Source organism: Dipodomys ordii, unplaced genomic scaffold (assembly GCF_000151885.1).
Source record: "Dipodomys ordii isolate 6190 unplaced genomic scaffold, Dord_2.0 Scaffold60, whole genome shotgun sequence".
Lineage (NCBI taxonomy): Eukaryota > Metazoa > Chordata > Mammalia > Rodentia > Heteromyidae > Dipodomys > Dipodomys ordii.
In genome coordinates, this window is record NW_012267276.1 from 8,423,700 (window position 1) to 8,443,968 (window position 20,269).

General features: G+C 41.7%; 1 protein-coding gene across 1 annotated transcript in view; it reads right to left on the reverse strand.

The window, feature by feature from the left end:
* Window positions 1-309: 309 nt before the first annotated feature.
* The window catches only part of Spata5 (spermatogenesis associated 5), a 119,730-nt gene continuing 99,770 nt past the window's right edge, over window positions 310-20,269 (reverse strand). The window contains exon 16 of the mRNA XM_013022111.1: window positions 310-843. Coding sequence (XP_012877565.1) covers window positions 646-843 — 198 coding nt within the window. The 3' untranslated portion in view covers window positions 310-645. The remainder of the gene's footprint in view (window positions 844-20,269) is intronic.

A 20,269-nucleotide genomic window follows, 5' to 3' on the forward strand; every position in this document is an offset into this window, starting at 1 on the left:
TTTTTGAACTGAAAAGTTTGCTGGAAACCTGAATTTAGAAACAAGTAAAAACATGAATATATTTAACATTTTAGAGGAAAAAAACAAGTATATTGCTCTAGGCTTAAATTTGCCTTACATTTACAAATTAATTAAGCCTTCCCATGTATCATATAAAATAACTCGTAGTACTTTATTTTCCTTTTGACCACAGATGGAGGTATGAATTAAACTGAGAAGAATACGTGTTTATATTACCACAAATCTGATCAGTGCACTTCTGACTTCAGAGGCCGGCCTTCAAAAATAAAAGACTTGCATTTTGCATGATGAAATTATCCATATATATTGTTCATGTTGTTGTATCAAACTGATGCACATAGGAAGGCACTTGACAACAACTCCACAGTGGGGAGATTGTCACAAGGGAGATGAAGGGACAAACACGAAAAAAGGTAAATGTTTACTTTTCAAAATGCAGCACGCATTTCCAGCCGAAACTGGTTTTCTACCCATGCTGGACAAATTGTACTCACATGATTAAAGGTTTCTAGAACTGCAGCTCTTCAACTCCAACGGAAGTATTTCAAGCATTGTACCTATTAACGAATTTCTAAAATACTCTCAAGTCAAAAGCCCTATAGAGAATGAAATCTAGAAAGGGGTTTAGTAGGATGCATATGCATGTTTCCCAGAGTGCAGCCCACTCTTCTTTTGATAATGTTCATAGAACTGTCTCAAGGATTCAGAGATTCTTGGCGTCACAGTCCTCAAGGCCTGAGTGAAATGTTTCTTCATGATGCACTTGACTTTGAAGTCTTCTTCCAGAGCCAGAAGAGCTGCCTCTCTGCAGACAGCAATAATCTGAAAAAAAAAAAAGTAAATTAGAGGAGGGAGAAGGACTTTGAAGAGCCGATACATTCCAAATCTTCATGCGCAGCATAACTTCTATGCCATAACACATTTCTCTGTGGGAGTTATTGCACTCAAGGTTTGTTTTGAACTGATGCCTGGTGCATGGTAGGCAAGCACATTTCCCACTGAGGAATATTCCCAGCCCTCACTCAAGTTTTCAGAAGGAGAAGTAGCCATATAAAGGGCTTTATTCTTTCCTTCATTCCAACCCAACATCCCAAGGACTCAGTGCAGGAATAAAGGTATAGAAGAGGTGGTATTTGCTCTAGCTAAAGGTGGAACAGTATATGCCCCATACACTGTGACACAGGATGGTAAATGTGGGAGTGCTGCGTATGCGTGCATGTGTGTGTGTGTGTGTGTGTGTGTGTGTGTGTGTGTAGGGGGGAGAGGCGGGGGAAGGGGACGGCGGAGACCCAGGGCCTGCTCAACAGCACGCCTGGTCCAAATGACAACAGCAACAACCACCAAACCAGTAATAGCCAGGTGGCGATGGCTTATGCTGCAATCCTTGTCATTTGGGAGAATGGGAAGATGTCAGTTCAAGGTTAGCCAGGGCAAAAACTTTTGAAAGATCCCATTTCAGTCAATAGAAAGCTGAGTGTAGTGCTGTATACCTGTCATCTCAGCTATGTAAATAGGGATCAGCCTAAGCTTAACTGAGGCTCTATTAGAAAAATAGCTAAAGTAAAAAGCAGTTAGACTGGTAGAGCCTTCAGCTTGCTAGACAAGCAGTAAACCCTAAACTGAAACTCCAGTACAGCCACCAAAAAAAAAAGGGGGGGGGACAGTAATATGTACTAATATGTATTAGAGGACTGAAATGGAAGCTTTATTTAAAAAACAAAAAGCATGCAAATGCTTCACTTGATAAAAGAAACCTGAGATTACTAATCGCCAAGGAATTTTTCCTTTCTCTAGTAACCTTTGGAAAGATGGTCTTTTCAGATAAAATGGCCAGCATGTCTTTCCATTTGGGAACAATACTACAGAAAGTAAAAGAAAGGCCTTCAATTTAATCTTGGACTTTTCACATTACTATCTCTACAGTCTGTGAAGGGCCCCCATGAAATGAGTTTGGGTTTATGTGTATGGGTTTGTCCAAGTGATTTACCTGACGCTTTTAGGACATATAGATTGACTTGTACATTTTCTACTAAGTACATGGGGAGCACAGAGCCCTTCGCCCTGGAGACGCGGGGAACACAGAGCCACCATCACCCTAAGGTATACAGAGAGCACAGAGCCCACCACTCTGGCTACACAGGGAGTACAGGGTGCAGGGGTGCATCACCCTGGAGGACACAGACAGTACAGGGGGAATCACCCTAGAGGAATCACATCCCAAAGCAGAAGTGTGAGAATATGTGACTACTGAGAGAATTCAGCTGAATTTTTCCCCATGAGGCCAGAGTAGAATATCACAGCATATATCAAAAGCAGAATTTGAATCACAGACTATCTGGAATGTTAAGTTAACCTGTTTAGAAAGAAAACCCTTGAAAACTTGAGCTCTTTAAATTTTTTAGCAAAAAGGATTTTGGAAACCTTCCATTAATCCCTTCACCATTTTTTCCTCCCCCCACCCTCATACGCTACAGACTAGATCATTTAAATGAGTTATTAGCCAACTAGCAGCAGGATTGCTTTTGTCATTAGGCTGACGAAAATGTTTTGGCTGGTCCTGTAAAATTGAATGTATATTCTTACATAGTTTTGATTAAAAATTGGATATCCAGGCTTTAAGAAGATACATATGCCTTGTTGCAAAGGTGAAATTATGACCTGTTTGTGGCAAAGAGAAACTGAGACAAAAGACTAGCAGAAAGGCATAGAATCTCCAGAGAGAGCTAGATTAGGACTGGGGTTCTGTTTCAGTGGCCAGGGAACTAATTTACTTGGTCCCAACATGTCCCAAACTCTATTCCTTCAACAGTCATAATGGATCTCGTTATCAGACATCTGACAAAAAAAAGTGTGCATAAATACATATACATATATATGATATATATCATACATATGAAATTGAGATGATTCCTAAGGGACTGAAAACTGCTAATGAAAGTATTTTTATGAAGTTGTTATGAAAACATTATGTTAATGAATATAAATTAAGTTCAAGCAGGTTGGGGGGAAGAGTGAGCAGTGAGACAAAGGGGTAGAGGAGGTGCACTTTCATGCTATGCTTGCCCTCTGTTAAAGCAGTGCCCTCATTACAATATAGCAATAACTGGATTACGGGAGACAACTGCACTTGTGAGCTGTGGGGAGACACAACTCCCTGGGATGAGAAAGCCCTTGACCACTGGACCTTGGGAAATCTAATTACTTCACTTTTAAATGCAAAAGGGCAAAAGAGGCAATTGTGCAGAATTTGAATGCCATGAAGAATAAGAACAATGTCTTACTTCACTGTGGGGGAAAAACAATAAAAGAAAACTCTTATATATAGCCTATTATCCCCCCCACCCCCCACCCCCCCATCTACCAGACAAGAAGAGTTTCAACAGGTGGCTCACACATAGCAAAAGGCAGACTGAGAAAATTAAAACCAACATGGTTTTAATTTTGAGGCAACAAAAGTTCTGGGGAAAAAAAAAAAGGAAGACAGGATTAAAGAATGATAGTCAAAGCAAAGACTGCTGACCAAAAAACTAATCAACAGGGAGCAAAAGCTGAAAATGTCCAGCAGGACTCTGGGTGTTTGTCATCAATGTAGACATGTGTAGCTCTTTTCTTGTTCTCTTCCATCTCACAACAGTGCTTGTTTCTTTTCTGATGCAAGGAGACTGAGAACCTGGGCGATTTCTTCATTTACATTTAAGCACAAAGGCTGGGTGGCAGCCACACTTGCTTGGTACTGGAACATCCATGATAAGAATAATGAGCCAGGTGTTGGTGGCTCATGCAGTTGACTCAGGAAGTTGAGAGCTGAAGAATGCAGTTCAAAGCCAGTGTGAGCAGTAAAGTCCACGTTCCTTGTCTCCAATGAACCACCAAAGCCGAAAGTGAAGCTGTGGTTCAAGTAATAGAGCACTAACCTTGAGTAAAAACAGCCCAGGGACAGTGGTCCTTGAGTTCAAGGCATGGGATTGGCATGGGAAGGTAACACAATTACACAACAAACTCAACTGCTTGATTCGCTGTCACCCTCCTGCCTTCCTATCAGGGACAGGGACCAACACTCCAATCTGTGGAAGTAAAATAAATGAATTCAGCAATTTAAAATGTGCTAGGGAGTTGGAGAAGTAGCTCCTGACAGCTGGAGTCAAATAACTGGCCTAGCTAGCAGGATACGGGGCTGTGTTCTTAAGAAAACGTCGACTGCATCTTAATTTCTGAATGCCAAGACCGAGCTAGACAACAATCTCTAGCACGAGCGAGCGGAGAGCGGCCTGGCTCAGGCTGGCTGGCGGAGCAGGCACCCTGGAGCTTGCAGAGCAGCCTCTTGTCTCTTTGAGGCCAGCTGCACGCAAGCGGAATCTACACTTTGGCAGAGACTGTCTGTGGGCTGCCCCTGCTGCCTGGGAGGAAGAAAGCTCGCCTTTCCAGCCAGGCCTAATCTCAGCTTCTTTGTATTTCAAGGGTACTAAATAGCTTTAAAGAATCCACCAAAAGAAATGGGCTGCAGTGCTTTTTAAAATAAAATCTTAGGTATTTTCAAGAAAGTGGTTTTGTGAAAAGCATCTTTCTGTCTGGAACACCTGTGACCTGTTGAGCTTAATTGGGCTGCAGCTGGCGCTGATTGTGGGCGAGCCGCTGGAGGGCCCAGGCGAGGACATTGTGTCGGCCTGGCTCACCCGCCCCCTCGCTTTTCTTTTCAGCTTTCACAGGCCTGTGACCTTCTCCCCCTGTGTGTCTGAGGGATTAGGGATCCAGTAGAGAGTGGCGTCCTGCTGTTCTCAAACAGTATGCACTGGAGGTGCTTCGAGGAGAAGGCTACCTGGGACGGAGCGCCCATTGGGGTGCTGAGGGAGGGTGCATTCTCCTGGCCCACTGAGAGGCACTGAAAGAGCTTCTTGAAAGATGGGGCTGTAGGACGCAGCGGGCTCCCAGCTGAAGAGCAGCAGATGGAATCAGACAACTGTCACAGGCACACACAACACAGGGTGGGTGCAGTGAACTTTCAAGGAAGCAGCTCACAGAGCAATGCAGGGTGGCTGGGAAGGGATGTGGGGGTGGGGGCAGAGAACAGCCATTAAAAGATCACTTCACTGAAAGACTTACAAGGGGATGAGGTGAGGATTTTGCAGCACAGATTTCAGATATAAGAACTGCCTAATTGTGGCTCTTGGGCTCAGTTTCCTCCTTCTCTAAAAAAACTTCACCATAATTAACCATACTGTTAATTAAGTCATATGATCTAGAATGCCCTACACAGGGTTGAGCCAAATGAAAAATGTCTGTAAAGGCACATTCAAACCTACTGAGAGAGAAAGGAGGAAAACAGAATGGGTTGCTTAATTCTGTTGATTATTTTGATGAGATCTGAGGATCACAATCAGAAGCCAGCTCAGGCAGGAAAGTCCAGCGAACCACTCACTAAAAGCCAGAAGTGAGCTGCGGCTCAAGTGGCAGAGCTAACACTTTGAGCAAATAAAAGCTAAGATTCTGAGTTCAAGCCTTAGTACTGGCCTGCAGACACACGCATGGTTACTGTCACAAAGAAGCTTCTAGTTGTTTTTGTTTTTTAAAAATGTGCTTATGAATCCATTATTTTGTAGAGCTTTTGGGCTGGACAGGTCTGGAGCATGTAAATGTTCCAGTCTATCATTATGACTTATGTTCACTTGCAGGATTTCAAACACTTCTGTCTTCCAGTGGACCCAGACAAGGACCACTGGACTAAAACAAAGTTTTCAATTTTAAAAAGAATCCAGCAGCTGGTGTGGAAGTGGAGAAAACAGGAGCCACTGTGGGTAGGGCAAGGCAGGGACAGAAAGCAGGTGTGATGGGCCCCTTTTTACTCAGGACTTGAGTGAATGAGATAGAAGGCCCAAGGGAATACAGCAGTGAAGAATCAAAATCCCACGTGCACTGACCAGGTGGTACGCAGCCCCGGCTCCACTACGCCCCTTTCAGGGTTCAGTGGAAATGTCTTCTGGGAGGCATGGCTACAGGCACCCTCACTATCTCCTCATCCGTGTCTTCCACCTCATAGTGCTTCCACTATTCTGTCATACCACACTCCCTCATTAGACTAGAAGCTCCAAAGAAGGCCCTGGTCTTGCAGGTTACCATTTAGCTTTCCTGTTGAGCTCATCTCTGAATAGAGATACAATCTAGTTTTTGCCTTTTTAAGTACATACACACAACACACACACACCCTCTCTCTCTCTCTCTTCCCCCTGGAACACATATAGCCAAGACACCTGTACACCTACCCATCTTGGGAACAAGGAGCCACCCTATATCGCCATGCTTGCTGTAGCAACTCAGTGGCTAATGACACCAACTTATGGCCTTGGAAAAGCACCAAAGGTATGGGAGAATCAAGGATGGCCCCAAGCAAAGGTGAGAGTTTAGACAGGGAGTAATATCCTTGGGAAAGAAAAGCAAGCGTAGTACAGGTATTCAAAAGAGCTCCAGTGTTCTTCCCTAACCATAGAGGATCTGGTCCTCCCTGCCCGGTGCCAGAGATCATGAGGCAGAGGCTGGGATTGTGTTGGAGGGAGGGTGTGGGCAAGTATGCATTAAGAGTAGTTTTTACAGCTGGCTGCTGGTGGCTCACGCCTGTAATCCTAGCTACTCAGGAGGCTGAGATCTGAGGATCACAGTTCAAAGCCAGCCCGGGCAGAAAAGTCCATGAGACTCTTATCTCCAATAAACCACTAGAAAACTGGAAGTGGTGCTGTGGCTCAAGTGGTAGAGCACTCCCCTTGAGCTGAAGAGCTGAGGAAGAGTGCCCAGGCCCAGAGTTCAAGCCCTATGACCGACAAAAAAAAAAAAAAAAAAAAAGAGTAGTTTTTACATGCCATTTCCTCATCTGTCAGCAATCTTGACTGCCAGTCCTCACATCTTGCCCAAGTGATATGCTCATAAAACTGCCTCCATTCACAGCCATGTTAGTGCTTTGTTTTGTTAAATGTAAGTTCCAATAAAAAACAAACAAAAAACAAAAAAACACTGCGCCTCCATTGACATGCTAGCTTCAATACACTCTATTATGTAACTATTTGTCTTACATTTCTTCTATGGATGTGATTCTGACAGTGTGCCTTCTGAAAGAAAGGCAATCTCTTTTTCCCTCCTCTTGAATATGTAAATGAAAATAGGTTTAAATTAAATGAAAAGACACTATACCATCAAATAAGACTGTTGAGAGACAACCAGGCTATATTCACATATCTTCTTTACTTTTGTATTTTTAGATCGTTTTACTGATAGAAAGTATACTGCTTATAAGTCATTTGTTCAGAAATATACACTATACTATTTTAAAAAAATTTAGATAATAAAATAGCACTCGTTTTGTGTACCCATGATGCCAAGACTGATCTAAGAATATAACTGAAACCTATGAAAAATGTATATCTATAGATACATAACCTATGTATCTATTTTCTAGAGTGTGTTCAAAGCCTTCATCATACTCTAAAAGGACTCATAACCCCAAAGGGGTTAAGAACCATTGCTCTACAGTAATGGTGTATACCCATCTTTCCTTTGTAGATGACTGAGAACATAATACAACAGACCTGTAATTATCACAGGTGGGCAGTACAGAAAATACAAAATAAGACTGATAATACTAGTGAGTTTTTTGTTTTTGGTCAGTCGTGGGGCTTGAACTCTGGGCCTAAGCGCTGTCCCTCAGCTCTTCAGCTCAAGGCTAGTGCTCTATCACTTGAGCCACAGCACCACTTCCAGTTTTCTGGTGGTTTATTGGAGGTAAGAGTTTCAATGGACTTTCCTGCCCTGGCTGGCTTTGAACCGTGATCCTCAGATCTTAGCCTCCTGAGTAGCTAAGATTACAGGTGTGAGCCACCAGTGTCTGGCTAGTGAGTGTTTTTTACTTTCTTAGAATCTCTTCTTGTACCCTAGGAAAATTTCAACAGCACCCTTAAGTAGAACTAAATACATAAAGGAATCTAAAGACTTACACTTTACTTTCATTTATTTATTTTTATTTTAAAAGTTATAGTAGTAGCCAGGTATTGGTGGCTCATGGATGTAATTGTAGCTACTCTCAGGGGACTGAAATAGGAGGATCCATTTGAAACCAGCCGGGTTAGAAAAGTCTGGGAGACTCATCTCCAATTAAACACCTTAAAAAAAAGCTGAGCCGGGTGCCGGCAGCTCATGCCTGTAATCCTAGCTACTTAGAAGGCTGAGACCTGAGAATGGCAGTTCAAAGCCAGCCACGAAAGGAATGTCTGTGAGACTCTTCAATAAACTACCAGAAAACCGGAAGTGGTGCTGTGGCTCAAGTGGTAGAGTGCTCACCTTGAGCTGAGGAGCCAGGGACAGCGCCAGGCCTAGAGCTCAAGCCCAATGACCACCACTATCATCAACAACAAAAAGCTGAAAGTTGAACTGTGGCACAAATTTGAGCAATAAGCTAAGGGACAACATGTAGGACCCGAGTTCAGGCCCCAGCACACATACACACTGGTAGGGGGGAGGGGAAAGAAGAGAGAAATACAATTCTAAGATTGAAAATTAAGTACACAAGTAATGGAATGTGAAACTCATGTTCCCAAGATAAGAATTTACAAGTGGCACATATTAACTGTGTAATTTTCGTTAACCCATGAGTGAATTAAAGGCAAACAGATTTTGGAATTTGGTAATCACACTCCTATTGCCCCTGGGTATTTAGCAACTGAGGAAGTCATTTCCCTATCAGTAAAATTATATGGACTTTATATGGGCTTTATATTCTAATTTCTGAATGTCAAATAAACAGGAAAAAAAAACCCACCAGAACTCTCTGGTTTCACTGACTATAAAGCCAATACTGTAGTGAGATTCAGCTTCTGCTTTTAATAAAAAAAACCACCTATGTATGATGCAACTTTAAACAATGCTAAGTACTTGTAAACCATTATATAGGGCACTTACATTGTTGTTATTCTTTGTGGAGAATATAGGTTTAGGTTAGGAAGCATTTAACCAATATATCCATACCTTGTGTGCGTGTGTGCGTGTATGCTGGTACTAGGACTGGAACTCAGAACCTGAACACTTTTCATTTAGCTTTTTAGTTCAAGGCTAGACCTCTGCTACTTGCTTTTTGGTAGTTAACTAGAAATAAAGAGTCTCACAGATTTTTTCCCCCAATTTTTGTGGGTTGTGGGGCTTGAACTCAGGGCGTGGGTGCTGTCACCAAGCCTCTTTGTGCACAAGGCTAGCGCTCTACCTCTTATGTCAGTGCCATTTCCAGTGTTTGAGTGGTCAGATAAGTCTCTTGGAGACTTTTTTGCCAGGGCTGGTTTGAACTGCCTTAGATCTCAGCCTCCTGTGTAGCTAGGATTATAGACGGTATAACTGGTACCTGGCTATTTTTTATTTATTTTTTCAAAACTTTTATTGTGATTAAGTGGTTACATAATTTCCCAAATTTCACAGTATTGTGGGATAGTGATGCTTAGTTAAAGTCACAAACACATTCTAACTTTCATGGGCAAATTGTCTATCATGGTCTATAACATTTATGAGCTTTGCAATAGTTATTTCTTCCACACTGGGTGATATGTACATTTCTTTTGTTTTGCATAGCATCAGCTGTTCCCTCTTTCCCGCTTGTTCCCTCCCTCCCATCACTGCCATTGAGTTGTTTAGTTCATTTTGGTCAATGTCCAGTGCAGCTGATGGGTCCTGCTGTATTTTTATTTTTTAAAAGGTACTAGTGATTGATCTCAGGGTCTATATCCACATCCAGCCTTTTAGTTTAAATTTTGTTTTTGAGACAGGTTCTTGCTAACTTCACCAGAACGAGCCTCAAATTGATAATCCTGCCTCTTCATCCTTCCAAGTAGCTGGGATTACAGCTGTGTACTACCATACCAAGTTTACAATAGCTCCCTTCCCACCTTCTCCCTCCCGCCCCTGCTGCACTGGGGGTCCAGGGCACTGTGTATGCCATGCAAACACCGCTCCTCCAGCCCTCATCATGTTGAAAAAAAGTGGGCTGGGAAGTTGGCTCAGTGGTAGAGAGCTTGTCTCGCATGCATGAGGCCCTGGGTTTGATTCCTCAGCACCACATGAGCAGAAAAAAAGTTGGAAGTGGCACTGTGGCTCAAGTGGTAGGGTGCTAGCCTTAAGCTGAAGAGCTGAGGGACAGCGCCCAGGCCCAGAGTTCAGTCCCACAACTGACAAAGAAAAAAAAAGAAAGAAAAAAGGAATTATTCATCTCGTTTTTAAAATCTAAAGACATAAAATTGAGTGAATTTGAGTGCATGCATTCAATAATCCGTAGGACTGTCATTTTCAACTAGTGAACATTTCTGATTTCTAACCATCCCAAACTGATCTATGGGAAAGAGAACAGGGGACATTTCTTTGAGATTTAAGTTAGGTGGGACACCTGGGTCTTCAATGCAAATGACTTTGCAACCTTAAAAACATGTATTTACTATCACAAATGATAAAATACACACATAAAAAGCATCCTGTAAGCCTTTAAAAAGGAGAAAAATGAAAATAAATACAAAGAGAAAGGAAACACCTTTTAATTTGGAGATCTAATTACTCAACTTCAGAAGTAGTACATTTTGGTAACACAATGTATTTTAGAATGTTCCAGTTGATTAGAAATAAACCCAGTGTATCTTAATAGAGGATATTCAAAATATTTTCTGTACACACTTTATAATTATGTCAAAGAATGTGGCAGCCAGCAAAACTTTGACTTATTTCACAGATCTGTTCTGCCCTTCACTACCAACTCCACTCTCTCTGAAATAAACATTTCTATATTAATATGTGTGCTTTACATACATAAGTTGTCAAATTTTAAGCACTATAGTAGAGTGAGAATACACTTTAACACCAATAGTTGGAAGGCCTGGAAATTGTGAATCTTTAAAAATTTAAGTGGGCTGGTAAGATCTCATAATTCTGGCAGTGACCCAGCATAGCTGTGTCTTTACCAAAAGAATTCTGTAATAAAACGAGATTTTACATGCTGAAACAAAGTATTTTAGAACATCTTTCTGATGACTGCTGATTTTTGTAATCATTTGTAGAATTTAGCACCCTTCTCCCCCATGTACTGTTATGTGTTAAGTTTGGGGTTAACCTCAGAAAGATTAAATTTTTAAATCAATCTTTTAATGAATACTTTTGATTTATTTCCTTTAAGAAAAGATCCAAGTCCTGAAAAGACTTTAAGGCTATGAATCCTTTAATTGCTGTACCAAGAATGATGAGGCAAATTTTAAAACAAAAGAGACTCAGGAGCAATCTCCTGCTACCTCTGTGAAGACCTACGCACAAAGTAGACTGGTGTCTTCTCCTGTGACATCTGTTGTGTATTGGGACTAAACTACTAGAGAAAGAAATTCACTTTGAATTTTTTTTTTAAATGGAGGAAGTTTATGATAATGATATGATGGTGCTGACTGGAAACCTAAGGACTAGAACTGTATCTGAGCCTCAGAGCACTACCACCTGAAACCATCAGAATTCCTCATTCACTCCAACATCCAAGTGATTCTTCTGACTTTCAGAGAATAACGGGGATTTTGTGTGCACCCAACCTCAACTGGCCCTCTCTTACTATAGGCTATCTTCCTAGATGAGAAGAAACACAACCATGTTTTACAGCGCACAGCTTAAGCCATCACAAGTCCTGATTTCATCAGTTTCTGTGACCACAAATCCTACAGAGCATCTCTGCATGGCCTGGTCCATGCAGGGACCATGTACCCTGGGAGAAGGGTACATATAAAGTCAAATTAGGTTATTTTCTCGGTGTACGTGTATGTAGTGAGCACATGAAGATAAGTCAAGTGTGGTTTTTTTAAAAAAATAAAGATCCTGACCAGGGAGGGAAGGGAGATAGTGATTTGAGCCTGGCTGATGATGTGTGGCTTAAGGGAAGATATAAAACTTGTTTTCTATGCTTCTCTGTGTATATCAACTTTCATTACTTATAAAGGGCTTCCTCTCACACTCAGTGTAGGTGACATATTGCCTCAAAGGGTAGTGCTGAAAAGGCACTCCTTTGGAATTCATGCTCAGCAGTGCGCACTTCCACAAGTCCGTGTTTGGCATGCAGCCCTAAGGCTGGCTCCCCCAACCTGCTGTCATTTTCTTAAGAGTTTCTCACTCCTTCTCATTTGAAGTCAAGATCACGTTTTGCATTGTACAACTGATTTCCAGGCCACAGAGAGCAAACAAGCCAGAAGAAGGGTTGAGAAACATCAAGGGCCATCCATCAACTTCAGACAGAAGAGAAGGCAATCAGAAACTCAACATTTTTTTCTTTTTTGAGGAGTGTCTGGAGTTATGAGTAGCCAATGGGTTATGAAGTTCAAATGGGGAAGCTTTAGTTTGAAACTTTAGACAAGTTATACATGGAGACAGTCCCTAATTTCAATTAGAAGTATGCATGTAATTGGAAGTGCATGTTGACAGGGCTTAAAGAGAGGAGGAATAGCTGGGTGCCAGTGGACTGCACCTATAATCCCAGCAACTGAGGAGGCTGAGATCTGAGGATCACAATTCAAAGCCAGCTCAGGAAAGAAAGTCCATGAGCTTCTCATCTCCAATTAACCAGCAAAAAGCTGAAAGGAGAGCTGTGGTTCAAGTGGCAGAGCGTCAGTCGAATGAAAAAAGCTAAAGGAAAACACCTAGGCCTTGAGTTCAAGTCCCACAACTGGCACCAAAATAAATATTAAAAAATTAAAAAAAAGTATTTTGAAACAAAGGAAGAAAGAAGTGGACATGATTCCAAGTTTAGAGACCTTTCACTTCATTCTGTAATTCTCTTGAGTGGATGAAAGATGCTTTGGAGTCTTTCACAACAGATCCACCCCACTTGCCCAATTTTCTTTGTCAAAAACAGGAGAAAGGGAAATTAGAGGAAAATGAAATTACTAGTGAACATTATTAGAGAGAAAATGCTTTTCTATTTTTTTAACTATAAAAAAATTCAAGCTGGGTGCTTGTGGCTCATTCCTGTTATCTTAGCTACTCAGGAGCCTGAGATCTGAGGATTGTGGTTTGAAGTCAGCCTAGGCAGAAAAGTCCTTGAGACTTTTATCTCCAATTAATCAGTGAAAAGTTGGAAATGGGTCTGTGCCTCAAGTGGTAGAGTGTTAGCCTTGACCTAACAAGGTCAGGGACAGTGCTCAGGCCCTGATTTCAAGTAAACAAACATGAGAACAGCACACAGTCAGGTCCCGCTTATCTGCTACCCAGTTTAACAACAATGAATTCCTCATTATCAATACTGTGTGGAATTAAAAAAAATTACTTAAAAAAATCCGTTAGTCCATAGTAGAAATGCACTAATTCCTTTATACTATTGATACTAAGTCAGTGTTAAAAATTTGACAATTACCAGTGAATATTTGAATGGGAATTCAAATAGAAACAGTGCATTGTATTTAGTAATACAGCTCATATCTAAAGATGTTTCTGTTTTTGCCATTTATGTTTAAGAAAATGGATCATGTCCTATTATATTTTCCCAGATTCATTGTTTTGCTAACAACATCTCCACAGAGTTACTTAACATGTTCCTCTGCTTCTCGTATCGCCTGTAAACTTGAAATGAGTCTAGAAGCTTGAGAAGGCTCAAGCTAGATTTTCTTCCTTGGAGACAACAGTCTTGCTGCATAGCCCTGCCTGGCTTTAACTTGCTATCCTCTGCCTCAGCTTCCTGAGAGCTGGTATTAAAGATGTGTGACACCAACATCTGGTGATGTTTGATTGAACAAACACTTCCTAGGTGACGCTGTGACACATACAATGTTTGGCTGTTTCTCTTTTTCCAATTTAGCAGTCATTTATGACTGTCAGGTCTTATTTCATTAAGGATTACAAAGCTGTTCATTATATTTATTCCTTACTACATGTGATATATTTTAAAAGAGCTTTACCTCTTCCTCCTGCCACTTCTTAGATAAATGTTAGCATCATATTCACTCCCCTTCTCAATCTGTTCTAGAGATCACTTCCTGCTCTGTGTGGAGCTATTTCTCATCTTTTTGCAGCTGCATAGTTTATCCAACCCTGTCCCAAGTGATGGACATTTGAGTTGTTTCCAATCTTTTGTTCTCTTTTCATTTTAAGATTTATAATCTGGCAAAGCCTCAAGACAGTCAAGTAGGACAAAAAGCCAAATTCCAGGAAAGCAGCAGCTGGTAAAATGTTCCTGTTCACTCAACGTGGATAGGATTATCAAATCTTGGCCTTTTCAACCATCACTTATTCAAAACATTAGGAAAGGGAAGGTCTTGGAAATCACATGCTCTGCCTCTTTTGTCTCCATTTCTCATCGCACTGGGCTCTCCACTCCATTTTTCAAGGCTTCTACAACCTTTGTCAGCCCTCCTTCTCCACATCTGTACGTGGCTTTATGCTATAGGAAGCACCTGGCTTTTCTCCTAAACTTGTCTATTGGAGCTAACTCAGTCACTTTTTGGTGATACTCTGGCTGCTGATACTTGTGGTACCTAATGAGGCTCAGAGTAGAAATTAGGTCAGCTCAGATACAGCTCTGAAATTCTGGAAGCAGCAATCATAGGAAAAGAAAAATAATCCTGGCAACTCAGGATGATCATATTCATCTAGATGACTCAATCTGGTGTCATTCTCCTACTTTGTTTTCATTTATTTTTTGTGATGGTTTGGGGGCTTGAACTCAGGGCCTGGGTGCTGTCCCGGAGTTTTTCTTCCTCAAAGTTAGTGCTTCAAGCCAGGCACCGGTGGCTCACACCTGTAATCCTAGCTACTCAGGAGGCTGAGACCTGAGGATCACCGTTCAAAGCCAGCCTAGGCAGGAAAGTCTGTGAGACTCTTATCTCCAATAAACCACTAGAAAACCGGAAGTGACGCTGTGGCTCAAGCGGTAGAATGCTCGCCTTGAGCAGGGACAGCACCCAAGCCCAGAATTCAAGCCCCACGACTGACCAAAAAAAAAAAAAAGTTAGTGTTTCACCACTTGAGCCACAGCTCCACTTCTGGCCTATTGATTGTTAGCTGGAAATGAGTCTCACAGACTTTTCTGCCTGGGATAGCTTTGAACCTCGATCCTCAAATCTCAGTCTGAGTAGCTAGGATTACAGGTGTGAGCCATGGGCACCCAGCTACTCTCCTATTTAGCTTTTGATGTCCATGGTAATGTGCCAGAACTAGCTTCTAATTCTAAATATGCCACAGACATAAATGATGTAGATATTTTATTCTTTGCCCCTGCTTGAGTCTTCCTATTGTGATGGCTCATTTTAGGGGTCAACTTGACTAAACTAAACTGGTAAAGGATTAGTTTTGGACCTATTTGTGAGGCTGTTTCCAAGAGGAGCCAGGTGTGAGTCTGAGTAAACTTAGTAAAGGATAATCTGCCTTGCAGTGTGTGGGCATGAGCCAACTGGTGGAGGCCCACATAATCCAAAGAAGTAAGTCAGTTTCTTTCTCTCTTGGAGTCAGGGTATGTTCTTCTCCTGGGCTTTGGACTCTTGGGCTCAGCTGTCAGCTGAATTCTCAGGTCTCAGGCTTCTGAGAGTTACATCACATACTATCATATTTCCTGAATCTGAGGCCATTAGACTGAAGCTCTGCCATCTCAGGGTCTCCGGCTTGCAGAAGGCCGGTGGGTCACGGGAATTCTCAGTCTCCACAATCACGTGATACCCTAGTAAATCTCTTCTCCATTCTCTCTCTCTCTCTTTCTCTTCTCTCTCTGGATCCTACTAATTCTATCTCTCTGGACAACTCTGATCAATTCAGCTATACTCTTTCAAATTATGGATCTACTCTCATGTCTTCAGTATCATTTTTCTACAGATGCCTATGAATAATGCATCTTTAGCTCAGGCATTTCTTTGAGCACTCTGTAATTCAAAATGTCAAACAATAAATACGAAGACTGTCTTCCTCACTAACTCATTTTGAGAATCACCTACATTTGAATCTACTGGCTTTTTTTTTTTTTTTTTTGGAAGGTCGAGGGGCTTGAACTCTGGGCTTGGGCACTATCTCAAGAGCTCTTCAGCTCAAGGTGAGTGCTCTGCCCCTTGAGCCACAGTGCCTCTTCTGGTTTTCCAGAGGTTTATTGGAGATAAGAGTCTCACGGATGGGGCTGGGAAGGTGGCTCAGTGGTAGAGCGCTTGCCTTGCATGCCAGAGGCCCTGAGTTCGATTCCTCAGCACCACATAAACAAAAAGAAAAAAGCTGGAAGTGGCGCTGTGGCTCAAGTGGTAGAGCGCTAGCCTTGAGCTGAAGAGCTGAGGGACAGCGCCCAGGCCCAGAGTTCAGGCCTCATGACCAGACCCCTCCCCCCCAATAAAAAAAGAGTCTCATGGAGTTTCCTGCCCGGGCTGGCTTTGAACCATGATCCCCAGATCTCAGCCTCCTGAGTAGCTAGGATTACAGGTGTGAGCCACCAGCGCCCAGCTTATACACTTGTTTTCTGCTGCCTCCTACCACTTAAATGTGACCAGGTCTCTTCTGGACCAGAGGTTGATTTACCTGGTAAAGTGAAAACTTAGCAATGGCACTCTTAACCACAAGGAGATAATGAGTAAAGGTTTGGAAAGATGGTGCCAGTAGCTCACACTTGTCAGCCCAGCTATTTGGGAGATGGAGATCTGAGAATCATGATTCAAAGCCAAGTTAGACAGAAAAGTCCGTGAGTGTTTTCTCTGATTAGCAAAACTCTAGAAGTGGAGGTATCTATCAAGTGGTAAAGCACCAGCCTTGAGGGCTAAAGCTAAGTAAGAGAGCAAAGTCCTGAGTTCAAGCCCCAGTACTGGCACCGATGCGAGTGAGTGTGCATGCACACACACACACACCAGAGTATTAAGAAGAAAGTAGAATAAAGAACATTCTCACATGAGAACTGGAAGAAAGCTGACAGGACTGACAAGAGTTCATGGAGCTAAGAACTTTGGATTGTTATTGGGAGAGAAGAAATGAGTTAGTGAGATCAGCTGAGCAGAGTGCAGAGAAAGGGAGACCCAGACTACTTGTGCTTGAAGAGGGAAATAGGACTGGTGTAGTGGAGGCATGAGGTATGGCTCTGCCAGTTGGTAAAGAGATGGGTTGTAACCTGAGAGTAACAATAATCTAAGGACAATCTGAAAACAAATACACTAGCTAACGCACAAAATGCTATTTTCAGAGCTAATTTTTAATATCCTGAGTTCACTGGTATAATAATTTCAAGTCATTCTGGCATTCATATCCTGGCATGTGTACTTATAGAGATCAATGCAGTAGCGGCTCAGAGTTTAGTGAATAACTGGAATGGTAACATTAAGTTCTCCTCAAACATCCAATGCTCATGGCCACAGGTCCATGCCCCAATGGACAGTGCTCCCCAATACCCACAAACAACCTGATTACAGTACAACAATTATGAAGGAAACTTTAGACAGTCTCTATTGCTAAATAATTTCCTTTCATATTCACACTTTATTTGCTTTACCTTAAGTCGCCCTCTAATGAGGCTGACATCTACTACTGCTGATTATATGAAAGCTAAAGTGTTGTTAAACATTCCTGAAAGCCCTGCTTCCAATTTTCAGGAGGAAATTAAATAATGTATAAATCAAATACTGGGCCCAAGCCCAGACAACTGAACATCGTTTTGTCCTTTCAAGGCAAAGAGGAAGTGTCTGCTGTGGTAGGGACATGCCAAGAGAAATAAAGCTTAACCTCCGTTGCATGTGAAAGTGATTTCAGATAATTGGGGTGTCTGCAGATGGGTTAAAAATGAGACCACATACTAACCCGTACTTTCCGTGCAAGTGAAAAAAAAATGTATCAAAATCTAACCCCCACCTTAAAAACAAAGTATGTCAAGAACAGGACACAGCCTTCAAAATTTTACTTAGAAGGGAAAGCGTGAGGAAAGTCAAAAGAAAAAGGGAAATGAAAATGTATGGCCTCATGACCATTTACCACTGACTCACAATTTGATTTCTTTGTAATTGTAATCTCTAGACTCAAAATGGAGAAGAGAGGAAGGTGACAAGGTAGGAGACAGAAAGGGAAAATTTAAGTATGTGAATGAAGATGTAGGATGGTAAAAAAACAAAAACAAAGACACAAACTTTAGCTCAGGAGTGGGCATATATATTTTATAATTTGACGTATTTTCTCACTGTCCATATCCTATACCAAATAGTACATTTATTATAATCTGGTGCCCCTGTGTTGACATGTGCTCATCCAAAGTCCATAGTGGCTATTAGGTTTCACTCTTGATGTTGTATATTCTGTACACATTATTAGTTTCACTCTCCCTTAAGGCTTTTAATACTGGAACAAATAACTTAGAGAAACAGAGGAACAATCTATCTTGGATCATGGTTCAAAAGGCTCAGTCTATGGGTCTGCTGGCTTTATAGCCCTGAGCTATGGAAATGGAATGGAAAAGCAACATGGTAGCAGGAACATGTGACAGAAGAGGTTGCTCACCTCATGGTGACAAAGTAGTATAAAGGCAGCCAGGAGGGGCCAGGGACAAGACATATCTTTCAAAGTCATACTTGCAGTGACTTCCACCAACCACAATCTACTTCCTTCCTACCTTCTACCACCACCCAATAATGCCATCAAATTGAGTCCTCAACAGTCAGCCATCATGGTTCAGTCACCTCACACCACCAGCTGGGTACATAGAAGCCTTTTGGGTGTCACTCCAATATTCAAACTGTAAAACTGTTATGAAAGACCCATATACTATTCAGTATTTTCAGAATGGCTTCTTCCATTTAGCAATATGGTTCTTTCATGAATTTACTGGCAGTTCACTTATTTGTAGTGCTGCACTGTTTGGATGTACCATACCAGATTTATCTGTTCACCTATTAAAACATACCTAGGTGGGGGGCTGGGAAGTGGCTTGGTGGTAGAGTGCTTGCCTTGCATGCATGAGGCCCTGGGTTCAATTCCTCAGCACCACATAAGCAGAAAAAACCACAAGTGGTGCTGTGGCTCAAATGGTAGAGTGCCAGCCTTGAGCTGAAGAGCTGAGGGACAGCACGCAGGCCCAGAGTTCAGGCCCCATCACCGACAAAAAGAAAAAGAAAAAGACACCTATGTAGCTTTGGCTTCCACTGTTTTTACTGTTGATCTTTGGTCTCCTAATTTCTTTCTCTGGCTTTAAAGTCAAAAGGCATAATAGTAGATATAGTATTAAGAGCAATATATTCTCTACTACAAGTGTGAAGAAACTATGGGCCAGAAGTTAAGTGACACATGGAACCAGGCTCTTTCCAGTGCATTTGTCTGAGCTTTTACTCTAGCATCTAACTGTACCTAAAGATATGTACACATTAGCAACCTGTAGCACAAAAATCTTCTAGTGTCTGAATTAGATTGCTTAATTTGGGGATATCATACCAAATGTCATGAGATTTTGTTTCCTGTATTCACTCTTATGAAAGAACAAATGTGAGCTGTGAGTTGGCTCATACCTATAATCCTAATTATTTGAGAGGTAGAGATAAGGAGGATCACAGTTCAATGCCAGCATGGTCATAAAGTTTGAGAGATCCCATCTTAACCAACAAAAATCTGGGTGCAAGCCTGTCATCTCTGCTATACAGAAAGCATAAATGGAGAATTGTAAGCTAGGCTGGCTGGGCAAAAATGAGACCCTACTTGAAAACTATTGCAATGCAAAAGGGATGCAGGCGTGACTTTAGTAGTAGGTTGCTGGCCTGGGTAAGTGCAAGGCCCTGAGATCAAACCATTGTACTTCTAAACAAATAATCTGCTTGCTAATATAAGAGACAGAATATTCAAGTACCATTTGTCTTAGAAGGAAAACATTTTTCTATTAACTTTGCAATTACTGCTAAAAGTCATGGTGAAAACAGATCCTTAACTTTTTTCCTTTATCCAAAAAAGTTCAAAATTTTACTCACATGTATTGATGCAATAGAATCTTTAGATCTCTAAGGATACTTTGCAATAAATGAAAAGCACAAGTTATTGTGACCAAGAATGTAAATTTCTAAAACAACAGCATTTTAGCCAATATATCAGAATAACATTAAAAAACAAAAAAGTGATGGGGCTGGGAAGGTGGCTCAGTGGTAGAGTGCTTGCCTTGCATGCATGAGGCCCTGGGTTCGACTCCTCAGCACCACATAAGCAGAAAAAAGCTGGAAGTGGCGCTGTGGCTCAAGTGGTAGAGCACTAGCCTTGAGCTGAAGAGCTGAGGGACAGTGCCCAGACCCAGAGTTTGGGC